This window comes from Lonchura striata, chromosome 3 (assembly GCF_046129695.1).
Source record: "Lonchura striata isolate bLonStr1 chromosome 3, bLonStr1.mat, whole genome shotgun sequence".
Taxonomy (NCBI): domain Eukaryota; kingdom Metazoa; phylum Chordata; class Aves; order Passeriformes; family Estrildidae; genus Lonchura; species Lonchura striata.
This window is the reverse complement of record NC_134605.1, coordinates 1,313,252-1,332,444: the sequence shown is the minus strand read 5'-3', so window position 1 is coordinate 1,332,444 and position 19,193 is coordinate 1,313,252. Positions and strand designations below refer to the sequence as shown.

General features: G+C 38.3%; 1 protein-coding gene across 3 annotated transcripts in view; it reads right to left on the bottom strand.

The window, feature by feature from the left end:
- The window catches only part of AFTPH (aftiphilin), a 42,553-nt gene that overhangs the window by 10,574 nt on the left and 12,786 nt on the right, over positions 1-19,193 (bottom strand). For 2 of the 3 annotated variants that reach the window (XM_021555847.2, XM_021555848.3), the window contains exons 3-8: positions 11,516-11,667; positions 10,886-11,012; positions 10,517-10,573; positions 8,776-8,898; positions 1,944-2,004; positions 220-303 (exon numbers count right to left, since the gene is read on the bottom strand). In XM_021555847.2, the coding sequence (XP_021411522.2) occupies positions 220-303; positions 1,944-2,004; positions 8,776-8,898; positions 10,517-10,573; positions 10,886-11,012; positions 11,516-11,667 (604 nt within the window). The remainder of the gene's footprint in view (positions 1-219; positions 304-1,943; positions 2,005-8,775; positions 8,899-10,516; positions 10,574-10,885; positions 11,013-11,515; positions 11,668-19,193) is intronic. The other variant, XM_021555849.2, reaches the window with a different exon arrangement.

Below are 19,193 nucleotides of genomic sequence, written 5' to 3'. Positions count from 1 at the left end.
GGTGACAAATACAGAGCTGACAGTACCTTTTAAATACTTCGTACTCGATACAAAACATCAGAAAACAGAACACAGATTAAAGGAAAAACGGCAGTAGAGAGACATTTTAGAGAAAGGCAATGTAAAACTTCTCCTTGTTTGTAGGAAAGTCAAGTGATGTGCTCATGCTTTTAGTAAGTCGTTATATTCTTACAGTTGTGGTTTGAACACTCTGCTGACCTGGGATTGTGGTGGTGCTGCTAGAGCTACTGTCATCCACGGGCCCAAAGAAATCAAGGTTCAGAAGAGTGGAACCTCCACTAGCTTGAAATTCAGTGACCGTGTTGGTAGGCAGCCATATAGAAGGTAAGCCAAGGGAGGGGTTTATGTGTAAAAAGGGGTAAGACACACACTTGAACATGCAAGTTATAATTAGTACTCAGTACGCAATTAAAAAATCGACATGAAAACAATGCTTACAGTATTAGTTTGTACCTTCTAAAATGTTAACAACTTAATTCAGTGCACATTTCCTCATGTACAATGCAGCAAGGAAATCAACACTAGTAATTTTAAAATAGAAATATTTATTTCAATCTAAAATTAAAGAGAACCAGCACGACCCAGAGAGAGAGATGTGACCAGTTAAAGGGAAACAATATATAGGTCAATTGATAGTTAAAATATAATGGGCTTTTTCTCCCCTCACTGAAATTGAAAGCCATTCTTTCATCAGGAAAACTTAGCAGATCCTCAAATAGCAAAGAACAAAAAGAAAAAAAATCCAAAATTTTATTTAGCAGCTTTAAGCTATTAATTATCGTTATCTTAAAGCAGTGTGACCACTGGGTAACAAATTACACTCTTATGTCCAGTTCCTCACTGGCAAATTATACTGTTCCCCTTTAGTACTAAAACAGAAATCAAACCAAGATACATTTTAAAGTTGTTTGTTAAAAGAAAGCATGATGATTGACTGAAGTAGTAAAGACACCAGACAACAGCAAAAGGGTCCATCCAGGCTTTCCTTCAGCACCATGATATTGCTATCCAAACTCTTACACCCCACACGTTCTGCAACAACACAGTGTGGCAACACCAGTGCAGTAAGAGATGCACTTTATCTGAGCCTGCCTCTGAACTTGTATGTCATCAGTCAGTTGCTGTCAGCAGGCTCCTCGTAAAGGAGTTTCTTGATAGGTTTCTAGTCTGTCAATCAAACAAGTTCCCAGAACTTGTTTTATTTCCTTCGCATGCACTTATATTTCTGACACTGGAGGCAGCGGCACAACTCACTTTGCTATGAAAATAGATATAGGTGAAGGGTCTTTTAGGTGATAACTATATACATTTACAGATACAAAGAAGTTCGTAGCTACCTCTTTAATATATTAGTTATAATTAGCTCTTTAGTGTAAGCAAAAGTGATAATGAATGAAATCACATATTTGAAATACAAAATTATCTTTAAATCTGAAAACTTTCAGCTCAGGAAGTGTATATTTTGCAAACAATTTGTGGTTAAAATATTGTGCTTTGAAGTAGCCACTTTACAGAAGTTTGTCATTCAGAGGATGTCCAAAGAGATAGCTGACTGGTGAAAAATACTTTTAGGAAGTAAAACTCATCAACCTAAAATGCTCATTTGTTAAGAGTTTCATTATAGTCTGCAGTTATACATAATGAAGTGTTAATATTGTCACTAGCATATGGCAAGAATCTAAAATAACACTTAACTTCGTATTTTTCAAACTATGTAATACTTGTCATAGGGGAACTGTTAATCAGAAAGAAAGCCTGAATTTCCAAAGTTAGGAGTAAGAAATAAGTATTATATATATTTATATAGATATGTGTGTGTGTGTATATATTTTAAAAAAATAATCAGCAGATAGATGTTTGTCTGAACTTTGTAGCTTTCTTATCTCTAGCTCTGGTGCTAGAGGCTCTACGGAGAGACGTACCATCTAAAGGGTTAGTAAGGCCACTGCTACTCCAGTCAAACTGGACAGGTGGTAGAGATTCCTAGAGTTGAAAAGTCAGAAATCAGATTTCATAGTCAGTTCAGGTTACAACAATGCAAAGCAGTTCAAACAACAGATTCTTTAGCGTCTAAACACTAAAAAAGACAAGTAAATGATCGAGCCCCAACTTTGGGGAGGTGTGTCTTTTCATAATATGCACTAGAGATTCAAAGTAGATTTGTTCTACCACAGGAAGTCTATTAAATTCTGATCAGCACAGATTAGGTAACTTCTAACTCAAACAGGATTTGCAAATTAACTAGAACATGAATCGAATAACAAACCTTAAGGCATCATTGAAAATTAAACTATTACTTTCAAGGAAGATGAGGCACTTTAGCATAAAAAGTTATGTATACACAATTACAGGGCAAATTCAGAACAGTGAAAGCTGTCTGTGCATACATTCTTTGTCTTGATCATATATTTTACTTATCATTAAACGACCAATCATTCTTTTGATTTGTTTTGCTCTTAAGAAACACAATTCCCCACACATGAGGGACAAACTATCAATACCCTCTCCACGCCACCCCTTTAAAAATAAAAGTCCTGTGATATATTATCTTTTCACAATTAACTCATCCTGATCTAGATACAAACCACTGGCAGCAATGCTTGAACAAGAGGAGTATGGAAACACTGACTCCTTCTGGGAGCCCATCCTTGCCTTTTGAGTTCCTCTTGTTAAGCTTTTTGGACACAAGCAAGCAGCAGGGACCATGCTCTACAGGGAAGGTGTGTTCAGGTGCAGTGTGACTTGCAAGCACTGTCTTCCTGTACTCTCGGGACACAAACTGATGGGACAGTAGCAGAAATGTCTGAAAGAAGCTGAACCTTTCTACTTCTGTGCATTACACTCTGCTCTCTGCCCAGTGAAGTCAACTCTTGTGAGGCACTGGGAAAGGATGTACCCTCAACTTCTAAAGAAACACAGTATGGAAGAAAAGCAATGGATGCTCTCAGCAATGTTTTTTTAAATGCATCAGTACTTGTTAAGATTCAGTGGCTGAGCCACACCTTCTCCTTGCTTTTGTAGAAAATCAGCCTTAATTTTTTAATTTTAAAACTTCTAACCATCTGACACTAAAGAAAAATGCAGATTCACTAATTGAGACTGTAGCAACCTGAGGTAGCTTTGTAGCACAATTAAGCTCACTGTAAAAGGCATTTCCTCAGTGCTAGATGTTTGCAGGATGCAAAACAAAGGGAGCTGGAGAATTCTGTATTTACTTATAGGAAAGATATTTCTAAGCAAGGCATTTACTATCTAATGTCTTAAACAGCTTGAACAGTATTCTCTCCGTGGAGGTTAATAAACTGATTCTTCACTTTTTACTTTGCTTTGGGAATGATATTACTAGCATTGAAATGATTTGCATGTTTTCCTGACGAAGTAATGATCACTATCATCAGTAGCTTGTTTAAACTTTGTCACATGTAAAATATATTAACATTAAAAGAAGTTTGCAGGGAAAGAAAAGGGTAGTGAGTATGACAATTTAGTAGCTTTCTGCCCTGAGCAAAATGAACTCAAATTGAAATAAAGTGGCTTCCTACCAACTTTTACTGAGGAAAACACCTAGATTTTGTGTCGAAGTCCTGAGTCAGGACTGATGACTGACAGAGCTGCATGGAAAAAGTTGCAGCAATGGCTTGCTAAGTGTTTGCTTTTAATGATGGCCTGACTCTCAGATTTGACAAAGAAAGGACAAAAGATGTGATGAATTCTTCCTAAAATGGGAAAAAACTAGTCTGACTCCAAATCAGTAAGAATATACCAAGTATATTAGTCTGCTCTGTGGAATGAGGCCACTCTGCTGACTTCAGCTACTTTGCAAAAGAGAGGGTAAGTAAAGCAGCCCCCACCTATACAGGATGCTGGCAAGTCCCAGTCTATACAATAGGAAACCAAGTGAAAGGAGAAGGCAGAGGAAAAAGCAAAATTAAACAGCAAGTTTTCTGTTTCTTGTTACCTCAGCCCTACGAAAACTACATTGGGACACCTGAACACAAGTACTGAAGCTCAGCCAGTGGGAACATAGCCAGCAAATGGGAATGTTCAGCCTTTCTGAAGCTGTGAGGTTGTTAGGTTACTACAAGTATCATATTTAGAACATGCTCTAAGGAAAAGTGCCCAGTCCAGGAGAATACTGAGAAATGGAGCACACTGCTTTCACTCCTCCAGGCCTCCATCTTAGATTACAGGACACAGTACAGAAATGAAAAAGTATACTGTCAGAATACTACTCTGAATGTTAAGGAAGTAAGAAAGGAAATTAAAATGCCTGCCTGTTTTACTGCATCATATTTCACTTTGATACAAGTGAGAGATGTTTTCACACAGTAATTTTAGAATGTATTATGTAAGAGCTCTCATAATCCAAAAGAGTAAAATGTAAATGTTTGTATCTGTGCCAATAATTACCCAAGGAAAATTAAACAAAAATTTTTAAAAAAAAGGGAAGCATTTTGCTGTCTTAAAGCTGGGCAAAAAGAATAAAAGGACTTGTAATACAAATATTCAGATGGATCCCAAAAATGAGCATCATATGCATTCCAGAAAAAGCTTTACATGCAAGTAATTAATACATTTCATTGTGCATATTCATTGGCAAAATTATATCAGTTCTGAAAACTGCTCTTTTCAGACACCCCTTTACACAGCTGTCACATCTGAGAGAACAGCAAATTCTGTAGCATCTCTTACCTGCAAATCTATCTTTCTTACTCTGACAACAAAGCTACACTCACTCTCACACTCTTGGATCTTTCTCACACATATAACTGGAGAGCAGTGCCTGATGGAGCCTTTGGCTGGTGGCCAATAATATGGCAGTTTGCATCTGTCATTGTTAGAAGTCCTGATGGTCTCTTATGTAATTAAAAGTGTTTTTAGAGACTGTCACCCCACAGGGTTTAATTAAGGTTCAGTCCCTAATAGCCAGCAAGTGTAAGATGTATATTTCTATTATAATCTGATCCCTAATTCAGTGGCTTACATGCAAGCAGATGTGCTGTAATGGGCACCTGCAGAAAAGGAGCATTAGTAATTTTCTTCTAGAAAGGTCTGGGTCACTACAGGTTTTTATTCCAATATAAAACTTACTAAGTAAACCTTGGCAGGTAACTCTACAAAATAAACAGTCCCAAACGGAGAGAAGAGAATGCTTTGAAGCAATAGCAGAAGAGCAGAAATATCTGGACAACTTTCTTCAAAAAATCCAAAGAGAATCAGATAAATAAACCTTAAAACAACATTAACCAGAAAACAGTATCAGACCAAGAGAAAGTAGTCATCATTAAGTCCAGACAGCAACCCTTTAGACAAACTGTGGAATATATTTTGCATGCACTGCCTGAAGACTTGTCTGTGATTTAGAAGCCCACTAGAGCAGTACAAAACAGAAGAGAATGGCACCTGTCTTGGGTCTCACAATCAAAGGGTGCCTGTCTCACCAGCTAGTCCTTACACCTGATGTGCCTTGACAAAGCCTTTTACTTCAGCCCTGTGAAGTCTTTCAGAAACCACACTTAGATCAAGGCAACAGTAATCAGGGGATTATTTAATATTCTGTTTACTGCCTTACAGCTATGAGCATAGAGGAACAGAGAAATAAACCCCTCAATTGTCAAGATAAACAACAGATCAAAGGAGAATTTAGATTCTACCTTCAAATATAAAAGAGAATGACTCTACAAAACTCATCGTTATACAATAAACTAATGTGACAATCCAGTCAGTGACTTGCTAGAGAACTCAATTTCAAAACCCTTTAAATTATAGCTTAAATGGCTCAAATGGAAACTCGTCCACTCTATTTCCACCGCCTAACTCAGTGAGACCCACTGGAGGGAATGAAGGCAAAACATTCAGAGTTTGTATCATAACTAGGAAGAAACACTGCAGCTCATTTGCTACTTTTTACCTCATTCTATTAGTTCTAAAGTTCTCAATTTTAAATCTCTATATGCTTTTGCCTGTTTGCCTACAACTGTCGGAATCTGTGGTATTGATGATCCCAAAATTGTAGAAAGTCTCTGTCTGTCAGCCCTGCTGCCAAAGCAGAATCCATAATTGGTCTGTGCTGGTTTCCAGGTTGTTTATTCTGTTTATCTCTCACATGTTCTGCTGCCCTGCCCAGCTCTGTCCTGCAGGGCAGCGTGTGGGGCTCTGCCCTCAGTGGGATGTTACAAACATTAAATACCAGAAACTCCCTGGGCTGGATTTACAAGAACGTGCCAATATCTGTCACCTACGTTGGACAGTGTGTCCCCAGCCTGAACCAACAGAAAAATGCCAACACCACAGTGAAACATGGGGGGCATGAAGAAGGAGAAAAAGGACAAGACACACCCAATTTCCTCCATCTTGTCCCTTTTGGACCCCTTATCTAGAATCCTAAAATTTTACTTTTGCACCCGTGCCACACTTAATTATTACTTATATCAAACACTCAGAGCTGGTAATTCATGCTGTAAGATTGAAAACTCTTTTCCATGGACAGAGATCACAGCCAGTGTCTCTGGGGCTCTGTCCAGGGGGGTTCCTGACCCCTGCCAGGGCCCCAGGCCTTCCAGGGCAGCCAGAGGGAAGCTCTGATTCCCACATCCAACAAAAAGATTTAGGAGGTATTCCTGTGTTTCTACAAATGTTCTTTCCACTATTACTTGCACCTGATCAGTCTTCCAAAGTCTTACTCCCTTAGCAGGAAGTCATACCCATACAGACACTGATCTGTATACATGTGCCATAAATGCCAGCCCTCAGAGGAGAGAGAACTTTTCCCTGAGCAAAGAACACGAATCTCTCAACCAGAGCCTCTCCTTCCAAAGAGAATGTAAATATTCTGAATTTTCTGAAAATATTGAAAAATCTTCATTCTGAAAATGGAGGAATTTAGAAGTTTAACTAAATAATTACACATTAACCAGGTGCACTAAAGAGATACTGGAATAGCTGCACCTAAATAACTTGCACTTAGAATAAGAAGTTTCAGAATAAGAATAATTTTAGAGTAAGAAGTTTAGGAGTCCACTAAAACTGCCTGTATTTCTACTGAATATTTTAACAATGTTTGTAGCATAGTTCCTAACGAAATGTTTGTTGTGGTAATAAGATGACGTGCCCAATCTGGAATATTCTGAAAGAGACATTTGCACAATGTGACATGAAACTGGATTTTCCCAAAGCAAACAGAAGCCACCAATCATGGACAGAAGATGAGACCAAGAAACAAAGGAGGTCTTTGAGGTGGAGAATTGATTGTTCACGCCCTGAAACTATCAGGATGTCATCAAACTGTAGCCTCCTAGAGTTCTAAATGGCTACAATCTCTAACCCACCTCTTCCCCTAAAGCTTATTTTAATGTTTGTCTTTTTGGAAAAGCTAGCCTAATGCCAACAGTGCAGACAGACAGCACAGAAGCATCTCAGATGTGTTCATGGACCACAACTATGGAACAGAGATGACCTTGTCAGAACAAGCTATAGGTCAAGATGATCACACTGTGACAAGTAATGGGAAATTCTGTAGCAGGAATTTGTAATTACAGAAAAACAGAGACTTTGGTAAGTAGAGGTTCTTCTTTTTACTATGACTGTCAAGCAACTGAGAAAATGGCACTTGTCAGAGATGCTACTTCAGGCTCTCACAACTCTCTATACTGTTTAGTGTATGGCATAATTTATGAAAAAGAATTATCCTCTGCTACATAGATGTCACACTTAAAGCTCTGCAGTGTGGCAGAGCAAGGACTGCAGGAACATCACTATAGTCACAAGTACCTACTGTTCAGGTTAGGTGTAGCCCAAGAATAATTCTTTCTGGAATGCCTTCAATCAGAAGTCACGAGCATAGCAGGTAACTGAAGATGCTGGGTGGATTAAACAAGACCTGCACTAAGGAGGGACACAGCTGAGTCTCTGAATATGTATTGAGCATCACTGTAATGACACTGAAAATGAAATACCTCTGCATATCCCATTAGCTTGTTGACAACCACACACATTGCAACACGCATGGCATTCAAGTGCTCTTCTACCATCCTTAACATCAAAACAACAGCAACAAAGAACTCGTGAAATTCAAAAGCTCCCTCCTAAACTCCTCTAAATTAATTTTGTATCAGACTTTAAAGACAGGGAAGCCAGCAAAGCAACTGTGTGTAACAGATAATTCAATAAAATCTGGCACAAAGGGCCAAGAGCATTTATACAATCAAAAAGTCAGATGTATGCTTGTAGTGACCACACCCTAAACCTCTCTTCAGACAGCTGGGCTGCTTTTCATTACACTCTGAAGAAGTAAGAAAGGACAAAAGGCAGTGAACATGAACAGTCTGAATGTAAATAGGATAATTCAGAAAATTAAGTCCTAACCAACATGTGGAACAACCCCCAGCAATAAGCAGAATAAGCAAAGATGAAGAACCTTAGCCAGAGGTCAGATGAGCCTAACATTACATATAAAATCTGTCTACCTGCCCACTGCCTTTGAGAGCAAACTGCTGTGTAGCAGTAAGGATCATCAGGACTCTGAAATGGTGGCCACCAGCTGCTACAGCCTCATCACAGGGACTCCCAGTCACACATGAAAAACAGATCCAAGAGCAGGACTTCAATTTGACACAACCAACACCTGCCTTTTACATACAGGTGTCTTTGAATGCACCATCCACATATTTTAAACATAAATAAAGAGACAAGGCATCCCATTATTTCCCTCATTCTTTCTTTGCTTCTCCTCACCCTTCTCTCCCTGTTTTTTACCTGGAACTGATCAGATGCACATGTGTTCATCTCTGGTGATACAGGAGGTGTCTGTCCTATTGAAGCTATTTTTTCTGCTGCAGATATTGGTTTCAAAGGTTCCTTGGTAGGTTCTAACATACCCTGAATAAACAAACAGCAAACAAGTAAATAAATAAATAATCTATTTTTAAAAAATTACTTGCACACACAGACACATTTACAGACATTTTAAGAACTGTAGATGCCAAAAACTAGAACACACTACTAGGCAGTACTACCCTCAGCTAAGGGCTTGGGGGTAACCAAGTATCTCTGGGACACTTTCACTGTATTGAGAGGGGCAGGAGTAGATGGAGCAGGGGAAAATCATCCTGGGTCCTTAGGCCTAAGAAACATTTTAGAGCTAGTAACAAAAACCCAAGTGTTGAGCTGGAGCTTGCTTTCAACTTTCAGTAATGTAATTTAAGCTGGAGAAAACAGTTACTTGATAAGGTGATGTCTTCTCCTCCCAACTCTGTGTAGACTTCCAGAAATATCAAATGACCCATCACAAAAGTACAACTGCATTCATTCCATTTCAACAGGTAAGCAATCCAAAAGGAACAAACCAAATTAATCAGTTTGCAGAATGATACCAAGAACGGTAATTACTGAGATGGAAATAAATGCATTAAGAAGCATTAAGAAAATAAACTCACATTTTCAATTTTAAGCAAACATTTCAAATATAGATAGTATTATGAAAAAGGTCTGAAATCTGATCTTGAAAAAAAATGATGCTGAGAAGATGTACAAAAAGCCCAAAGTTTGCACTGAGACATGCCAACCACCTGAGAACAATGAGAAACCCCCAAATAAAAGCAGGGGATTTGCAACCACAGCATTTTAAACCATTCTCAGGAAGTCACCTGCCAAGATCAGCTGTCCCACAAATGTTTCTACATCATATTAGGGGAGCTTTGAATTTACCCACCAGTTAAATAATTTCTTTTGGACAGCAGAGAAACACAGAAAGCAATATGGCAACAGACAGTACTGAGTCACTTTACTCCTACTATTGCTGCTATCCAGCTTATTGTGTGCAAAAGTATATAAAAATTTAGGAGACAATTAATCAGCAACAATCAGTTGCAAAAAATAATTGCATGTGTTGCAAACATAGTCCTGCCCACAAATAGGAAGGAAACAGCAATATCTCAGAGTTGTTTTAATTATCTGTATCAGAATACCATGTTAACATCCTAAGACATACATAAGCTGACCTTGATGCATCAGAAAACTGTAGAAATCAGCCTAATATAAACCAAAGAAAACTGATTTTTTACTATTTAATTTGTGGATGATCAGCCTAAATAGTTAAATCAGCTTACTATAAACCAAAGAAAACTATTTTTTTGCTATTCCACTTGTGGATGATCATATGAAAACATAGGTGTGGTTGTCTGTGTGCATACATATACGTGCACTGTTTTTTGAGAAAAAAAGAACATGTATTCTACTCAGACCAGCAAAAATCACAAACCTTATCTTCTCCCTGTTTTTACTGAATACTTCTGTCACTTAAGATCAAGTATCTGCTTGCACATACAGTGAAAATAATTTATTTGGTAATTCTTCTCTAGCATTTCTACTGACACCTAAGCCATAACTGTACTCACAAAAATATCTTTCAGCACACTTGGTGTTTAATGTCATTTAATATATTTCATTATCTGATGTTGTTGGAACTATAACAAAGATATTACTAATAAAAGCTTACCAGTCCTGCTGCATACATGGGTACTATAACAGGTTGCTTCTTGTTGCCTGTAAAGAGCTGATAAAACAACAAAGAGTTTACTGAAGAGTTTCAATGTCAGTGATGGAAATGTTTTTCAATGCTACATAACTTGAGTAAGGTTAGTATCACTGAATAAATACTATGTTAATTATAACACAATGGTTAAAAACTAATGCAACTTTTTATATGAATAGGGCTTGTAAAAGGTTGCCAGGTGGTCTGTCATGAACAACCATGTCCTGTGCAACTATGCAATTAGGAGAAGGCACTCACACAAAACACTTCCACCTGATTCTACATATAAAGCAGCTTCCTTATTTAGAAAGGCACTTTTACTGGCAGACTCACAATATTTCTTGTGTCAATTCCCAGGGAGCACAAAAGCTTTTTGTTGCTGTGGGAGCCACCCCACTGGTATCTCAGTCCGTATGCATCGTGGATGTCCTGCAGCTCTGTCCACACGTCCATCAGCTCCCTGCACAGCCCATCATAAATCAAGTTATCATTCAGGAAAACAGCTTAGCCTCCAATATTTATTCTGTTTTTTAATGCAAGTGACTTATTATACATTCCAATTAAAATTATGCCCAAGCACAACACCCAGGGGAACTAAAACTGCACAGTGCTCTCAGAACAATTATAGTTCAGACTTCTTACTGGAAAATGATGTCCACAGCAGACAGGATGAAGCCTTCTTAGACTTCATCATCACATGAATAAATACAGTAATTTATAGCAAGTGTAAGTAATAAGACATATTTGGTTAATTCAGAAACATAATTGAAAAGAAGATGATAGGCTGCTGAGTTGCTAAGTGAAGTACTCCTGGTGTATGCAGTCACTGAAAACAAACATTCTGATAGATAGGCGATTTTCACTTGATAGCTTCTCAAAATACTTGAAGCAAACACCTCATTTTAATTTACTGCCATATGTGGTTCAAGTTCTTTTGATATTTGTTGCATGGTGGTTTCTTACCCAGTACTTCCTAAGGTCTCCTCAGTTGTTATCTGCTTTTCACCTGCTTCCAGCAAATGATTCAAGGAACTTATTTCTTCTTCAATTTCAGCAACAGGAATGGAAGGGAAACAGACTTCAAATATTCGTTCCAGACGACTTAGCAATGTTGCCTATACCAAAGAGAAAATATTTATGTCAAGTTTGGTAACTGCCATAAAGATAAGTCCAATCTTACAGCAAGATGGAAAACAACTTATAACTAACACAAGATTTCACTTACCACAAAATATTAACTGTCAGAGGACCACAAGATTCTTTTAAACACCAAATACAGGCTACTAAGCTATTAAGAAACAGTAAGCACCTTGCCCTCTGCAAAGGGAGTTCTTACAGAAGTGTCCAAAGTCACTCTGTTAGAAATTAGCAGAAAATGTATGCAACAAGATTTATGCTATATAAGGATAATGTCTCAGCAATATAAGCAGCATACATTGGAACTAATGGTTTCCAGGCATTTTAATTCCAAAGCATGCACTGGGCCTTGGCAGATGGAACTAAAACAAAAAACAAAACAAAAAAGTCAAACAGCCTCCTGCCCTCACAAAAAGGAAAAAAAAAATCCCCCCATTTTTTCTGCCAAGGATAGTATGCTTTCTTCTTTTCAAGTTCTTCCCTTATGTTTCTCTTTTGTATTTCCATATAGACAGGATTTCAACTTCTTGTACCTCTGTTAACTGGTCTTGAACATCAGATGTATTAATGATACGGAATTTTTTTCAACCTATTAAAAACAGTTAAGCATCAAGCTTTTATTATTTATTAAAATACCAATTTCAATGGTATTTTTTGCAAGGCATGCTTGTAAAAATTAAATTAAACCCTTTTTTTAATATACTAATTTTTGCCAGAAACACCTAAAATCTATTTTCTTGCTATGGAAAGGAGGCACAAGCCTGGCTTTCAGTGGAACAATTCCATCTTTCTAGTTTAGTGTTCCTCAACAATCATTTTCCCAGTGCTCTGCTGCAACACACACAGGGCAGCATCCAGCAGCTCCAGCACCTGCTTTCCTACTGGAAAAATGGAAAAGAAACAGAGTAGGCAGAAATCCCAGGAGCATCCCACAGCGTGTGCTGCTTTAGCTGTGCCAGCAGAGCCCTCCTGTGGAGATGCAGCATATTCCAGCAACAATTTGTGTTGAATTTACACACATAAGCCTCCAAACAGAGGTTTTTTTGTTACAACTGAGATGATTTAAAGTTCAGAAAAGCAAGGCTGTAGGAGGAAGTTACCTATTTTAGTTAGGCCAATCGATACAACTGGGACAAACCTTCATGCAGCAAAATATCTGCTTCACAATTCCAAGAATTATCTGCAACACTTCTTATTTGAACTTTTAGCTGCAAATTTGCCTTGTATCTCATTCCAGCTAAGCACCTAGTTGACCATGTACATCAGCAAACATAACAGAGGTAAACATGTGACCAGAATATCTGGATTCTGTATTGGAGTTGGGATGATGAGTCAGGAACTGGGATTGAGTCTGTCCAGACTATTCTTTCTGTGCAGCCACTAACTGCAAAAAACAGGAAAATGAATTGGCTTAGAGCATCAGCTCTTCAGTTTTACTACCTGTGGAGGATATGCCTGAGAGGGATAGCCAGCAGGTACAGTCACTTGTAAATAAAAATGTGCAAAGATCTGAATTCAGAGCACACCTGACTCTCCTTTATTTTTCTTACTTTTCTTCTTCATTACCTCTCTGGTAAATTCTGACCATAATGAGCCATGTTCTACAATAAATAATTTTCCTTTTAATAATCTCTCAGTGCTCAGTCATTCTGGCCATACACTAAGTTGCAATACTTGTAGGCTGTTTCCTGTTTGCTGACCAGAACTGAGACACTATTTTACATTTTTAGGAAGTAAAACTAAACAGTATTCCAGATTCCTAAACCTAATGTTTCAACACACTACAGCATACTCTGCTTCAATTTTAAACCTTAACTTTGCCTACAATGTATCACTTCCCCTTATCTGACATTAACAGGTGATGCTTACTTCATTTCTGTAACACAGCAAGAGCACAAATCCCCAGGGAAAAGCAAGAGGCAGATGAATGGCACTGGATCATGGAAACAGCAAGGCATCACATTTCTTGAAAAGGATCAGCATTCGAGAACATGCTAGTGACTAAAAATATGCTTGCTTAGGTAATGAAAGAATTAACACAACATCTCTAAGAACCAAGCAGAATCTCAGTCAGTGTCACATTTCAAATCTGAGTTTAAGAATTGTGCCAAAATTTCAGGAACAATTTAACTATAGCATTCTTTACACTGCCTGTCATCTTTTTTCAATTCCCAGTGATGCTTAGCCCTTATTTCTATATGACAAAGAATGGTTTCCATAGCAAACCAGAATAATTAATTCTGTATGTGCAAATGGACAAAGGGATGAGTGCACAAACACACATCTCCATACAGTGGCAATGGAAGCAGCTGGACTTGTTTTTCTAACTGGTGATGAAATCCTGGGGTCACAGCTTCCAGGTATTAAGAGCGTCACCAAGATTTTAAAGCTGGTGTAAATGTCCACCTCCTACAAACTTCAGTCTATTGTTGCATAAATCAGACTGAAAGAAAATACTGTATATGACCATGTCTGTCTTTCTGGGAAAAAAAAAAAAAAAAACGGAAAAGAAGAATTTTTATCCACTTTTCACGTCACTAGAAATATTTGATACACGATCGCTCTCCACAGCCATTTGAAAAGAATAATTCTTGAAGGCACTTAGAGAAGATGTGAAAAGGCTGCAGCTGCCATTAAACATTAGCCGTGATTCTCCAAACAGTTCATAAATAAATAAATAAATAAATAAAATTGTTGATAAATTTAAAGCCCCACAGTTTCTGTAAATGAATAGAAGATTTTGGTAGACACTTAAGATATGTGGTAATCACCACCAGAACCAAACAAAGTATCAGAGATACTTTTTTGAAATAAGCATAACCACAGGACTAGAATTTATCTCAGTGGCAATTAAAAAGGAGGCAAGATCCATCCCTCAGAGCTGAAAGCCCAAAGTACTTGGTTTACACAATTTGTTTCTTCTTCTTCTCCACAAGGTCATAGAATCCATGATCTCCTTCAACACAGCAATTCTTCACTGACCACCCAGCACACCAAGTCCTCCCCAGCTGCCCCCACATGAACCCAACAGTGCCAGCTCACTGCCTTTCCTCAGAGCTATGAAAAGAGGAGAGAATAAAATCTGCCATAAAAACAACACACTTGAGCCCCACTACAGAAAGAGTGACACAAATGTTTTCACCATGTAACTGCTGTAGGTGAAGTTCTGGGGAACTCTGTGTGCAAGAGAGAAAAAAAACTAGTCCTGCTTCTCTCCACACCTCTGATCACATATAAGCAGTGGAGCAGACACAAGAACTCATCCAGGTGAACACCCTCTCAAAGAGTGGAGTGACACTTTGTCCTTCCACCCATTCCCCTTTCACTGGAGGGCACAGCCCCATGTTTTTAACACAACCCCTTATTTTCCCTTAGGAAATCTCTTCCATCCCACAGCATCTCTGCTCTGGCAGCCTCCAGAGGTGCTCTAAGAAGGGGAGAGTCAAAACCAGAGCATGCCTTCAGCCCTCCTCATCCTGCTGCCAAGAAAAGAGGCCATGGAGGAAGAAACACAAACTCTGGGCTGTTTGCATCTACCAAACACAAAATTGGAAGATCCAAGAATAAATAAAACCAGTGTAACAGTTCAATTGTTGAGCACGCTTAGATATTGAAGCTTATGTGAGAAGTAATAAAAGAAAAAACATTAAAGGAGACGGAAATGAGCCTATGAAAGATCCAAGATGCTAAACATATAAAGTAGGAAAGGAATAAAGTCCATATGGACATGACTGGCTTCTAGCTGGAACTCAGAAGCTGAATGAAAGCTCTCAAAAAATGACAGAACAAAGCTCAGGGGCCAAGTAAAGGAAATTATTATCCACTGAGATTTTATTTAACATAAATTATGAACTCAGTGTTCTGCAGAGTGCCTAGCATAACTTTTTATGACTACTTGAATAAAATAAAGTAGAAGTTAAATTAGAAACTCCCTTTGCTGTTTTTTTTAACAACCAAACTACATTTTCCAGCAACACATTTGCCTGTGAAGAGCTATGTCACCATTTACTCTTCTACCTTCACCATGTGTGTGCATGGGATGGGTGTATTTGGGGTTGGTTTTACTGATGTTCTTGGAGTATTTTTGGGTTAGGGGCTTTGGGGATTTTTTAAGAGCTAAACTTCATGACCATATAGCTAACACAAGGGAGCTGAAGAACCAATTTCAATGGATGCAATTCATGGGGAGCACACCAATCAACTTCCTCAAAATTTTCTGGACTCAAGCATTGAACAAAGCTAAATGGTTACATAAAACCACAAAAGCAAACAAATCCCTAAGTTCTCAATTAAACGGGGACAGCTTTTCCTTTGAAACAGTTTATGGGCTGTTTAAACTATGAATCCATTTCCTTTTCACACAGCAACAATTTGTGTTTTTGTCTGAAGCACAGGTAACACCTCCTCAGAAGCAAGGAGAGAACAGCTGCAGGCAGAAAAACGCCTGAGTAAAGAAGACAAGCAAAGTTTACAAAGGACACTAGTTTAACTTCTCATGTTCCAAATGTGAGGGCTTGTCTCCATCCCCACTTTGAAAGCAGGTTAATATAAGGTAGTGCCATCTATTTCTTAGATGTAAAAAACTGAATTGAGATATGTGTTTTTATTTACATGGGAAATTTATAATGAAAACACTTATCCTAAACTGAGCTCTGCAAGCCAGGAAGAGGATGCCACGAGAGCTAAAAACCCCCTTCATCAACATAAAATGAGGAATCAGATTTTTTTTACGATAATTTAAAGAATTAAAGAAGGCAATGTTAGTCCTAAATATCCGAAGCCCATTTTTAAAGAGTAACTATATAAGTTTTGAGCTCAGCTGCAAAGCAAATCTGAAAATGTAATGGCTTAAGGGAAAAAAAAAAAAAAAAAAAGGTTACAACTTCTCTGCTCTTTTTACTGCTTGATCTGAGAGAGTTAGAAACTGCAGGGAAGTTCAGGCTAGAAATGTGAAGCTTTCTCTCTCCTTCCTGCTGGAAGCTTCACTAATTATTCTCCCTCAGCTGAAGAATGAATGCATCAAATCTTGCATCTTCCAGGCAAAGTACAGTTTAACAGTTATTTATTGTGACTACATAGAACTCACTGACCATGTCAGTTTGTCACACTGTTATTACCTACTGGTGTTGTACTAACTTTTCAGTCAGACTCTGAGAGGAAGTACAGCAGATGACACTTACGTGTACAAAATGGAAAATAATTTTGCCCATAAATAGTAATGCTTAAACAACTCCCTCTCAAATTATTTTTTTTTGTTAGATTCCCCTCAGCCAGTCTGTTCTGAAGAACAGCAATTATTGGCTACTTTTAATAGTCTTGACTTTTACTGTTATTCAGCTGCAAATACTTCAGAACTGTGCTACGGACTTAAACTCCCAAACCTTTCCAGAAAGGTGCATTTACATCAGTAGCCAACACTATTTTAATTTACCTTACTGAACGGAGGGCCTGAAATCTTTATGGCCACAATTACTTTTTTCCAAAAGGATGCTCACTGCCCAAGACAAGTGTACACTCCAAATGACAGTGATCCAGGGTTTTCTTTGTCTTGGTGCCTATTCATGGCTCAGTAACTGTGCCTCGCCCACACTGATTAATCTGAAGAGGCAGAGCCTGTGAACACAGGCTCTCTAATAAGTGGAGAACCTTAAAACCCACTTGGAGGGCTGTTCACCTTTTCCTTCAGCCCTTTCCAGGATTTGCTAACTCTCAGGTAAATCAGGGAAGATTTGGCCTTCCAACCAAGCCCTTCTTTAGCTCCTACTGCCCTGGAGATGCTCATGCTCCTTGCACACAGGCAGGCACAGCCATATTCCCCACCCACACCATTACCATGGATTATTACTGCTCTTGTGCCTCACTGCTGAATCCTATATATATATATTCATATATATATATATATTCTTAATGCAGCAGAGTAACCGCCTCAGCTGACTAATGTTCAGCATTATCTCATGGAAAAAGCTGCACTACAAACCTTATATTCATCATAAACATAACTTGGTAGTGTGCAGTGAGATTTCACAGAAGGGGCTAATGCAGGTACAGGTTTGCTCAAGACTTGTTGGATCAGCCAGCTCACCCACAACTATATCCTAAATCTGTTAATGAACACAAAGGCACATCTCTAATGCAAAGAGCAGCCACACTGAAAGCAAGCATTAGGTCTTTTCAGCTGCAGACAAACTAAATGGATTAAGGTATATGCAGCATTAATATGGGTTCAGATGGTAGCCCGTGTGCACACCATGCCCTTCCTCCTCTCCCCTCTACACAGAACTACTGAACAGAAATGGTCAGCATGTTACAAATCCTGCACTGCAAATTGTGTGCAGGATTCAGAGAGCCTGAGACCAAAGGCAAGGAAGAAAAGACCGTGATCTTTTTGTCACTACATGTCACCATATAAGGTATTTTTGTGAACGTCCCTCCTCTTAGTTTCATCCTTTATATTGTATATTTTCTAATAAAAACTGGATTAAATAGTTGAATTGAAGCAAAGCCTATTTTAAATTAAAGATTATACCAAATCCACAGTCTTTAAACAGTTTTCCCATTGCATATACATCATGCAATCAAGACTGCATTCAGAAAGCACAATATTTTACTGCCATCTCCACATTCAGAATCTACAAACTAAGAAACAAAGGAAAATACACAGAGACCTTTTCAATGGAAACTTGAGCTACTGATAAATAACTTTGCTTTCATGCTGCATTCTGAAGGATAAAAATTGCTGTATACATTATTTCCACATTTAAACAGCAGTGCTGCTGGCTAAGTATCCTTCTCAATTTTCTGCTTTTGCAAAGAATTCCATTAGGATCATTCTGTTTCTAAACCATTCAGGATTCTTTCATTACCACATTGCAGTGACTCTCCAGCCTCACCATCACTGAGCAAGTGTATTCAGTATCTTGTAAACGATCCCAGCTCACCTTTAGCGTAAGCTGAGATCTCAATTTTCCCATCTCTCTCAAGTGTCTAACACATGCAGTGTTTGTACACAGCCTGCTCCCTTTGGCTTGCTACAGCAAGTGCTTTTTACATCTGCCAGCAATACATTGATGCAAGTGATCCCCTCCTCCCTACCCTTCTTTAGGCTGGGTAACAAAAAACTTTGTTCTCTTCCCTCTCACCAGATTTACCTTGCCTGCCAGTATTTCTGCTTTTGCACCGAACAGCTGCAGAACTAAGTTTAATACATGGCAAACAGAAGATTGGCAACTACTTTAAAATGCCATATTTTGTGTTTTGACCTCAGTGACAACCTCTTAAATGACAGCAAGGAAGCTGATCAAAATCTGAGATTAATTTTACTAAGATTTTGCACTCAGCATCAGGACTGTCTTCTGGCTCATGCTGACTCATTAATCTTTGTTTTTAACTGCAATTTAGCAAACTGTGGCTCAATGGATTATAAACAGAATTACTATTTAATCTTAAAACAAGTATTTTTTAATATAAGCAAGTTTTAATAGATCCTTCCAAAACTTACAAAGTA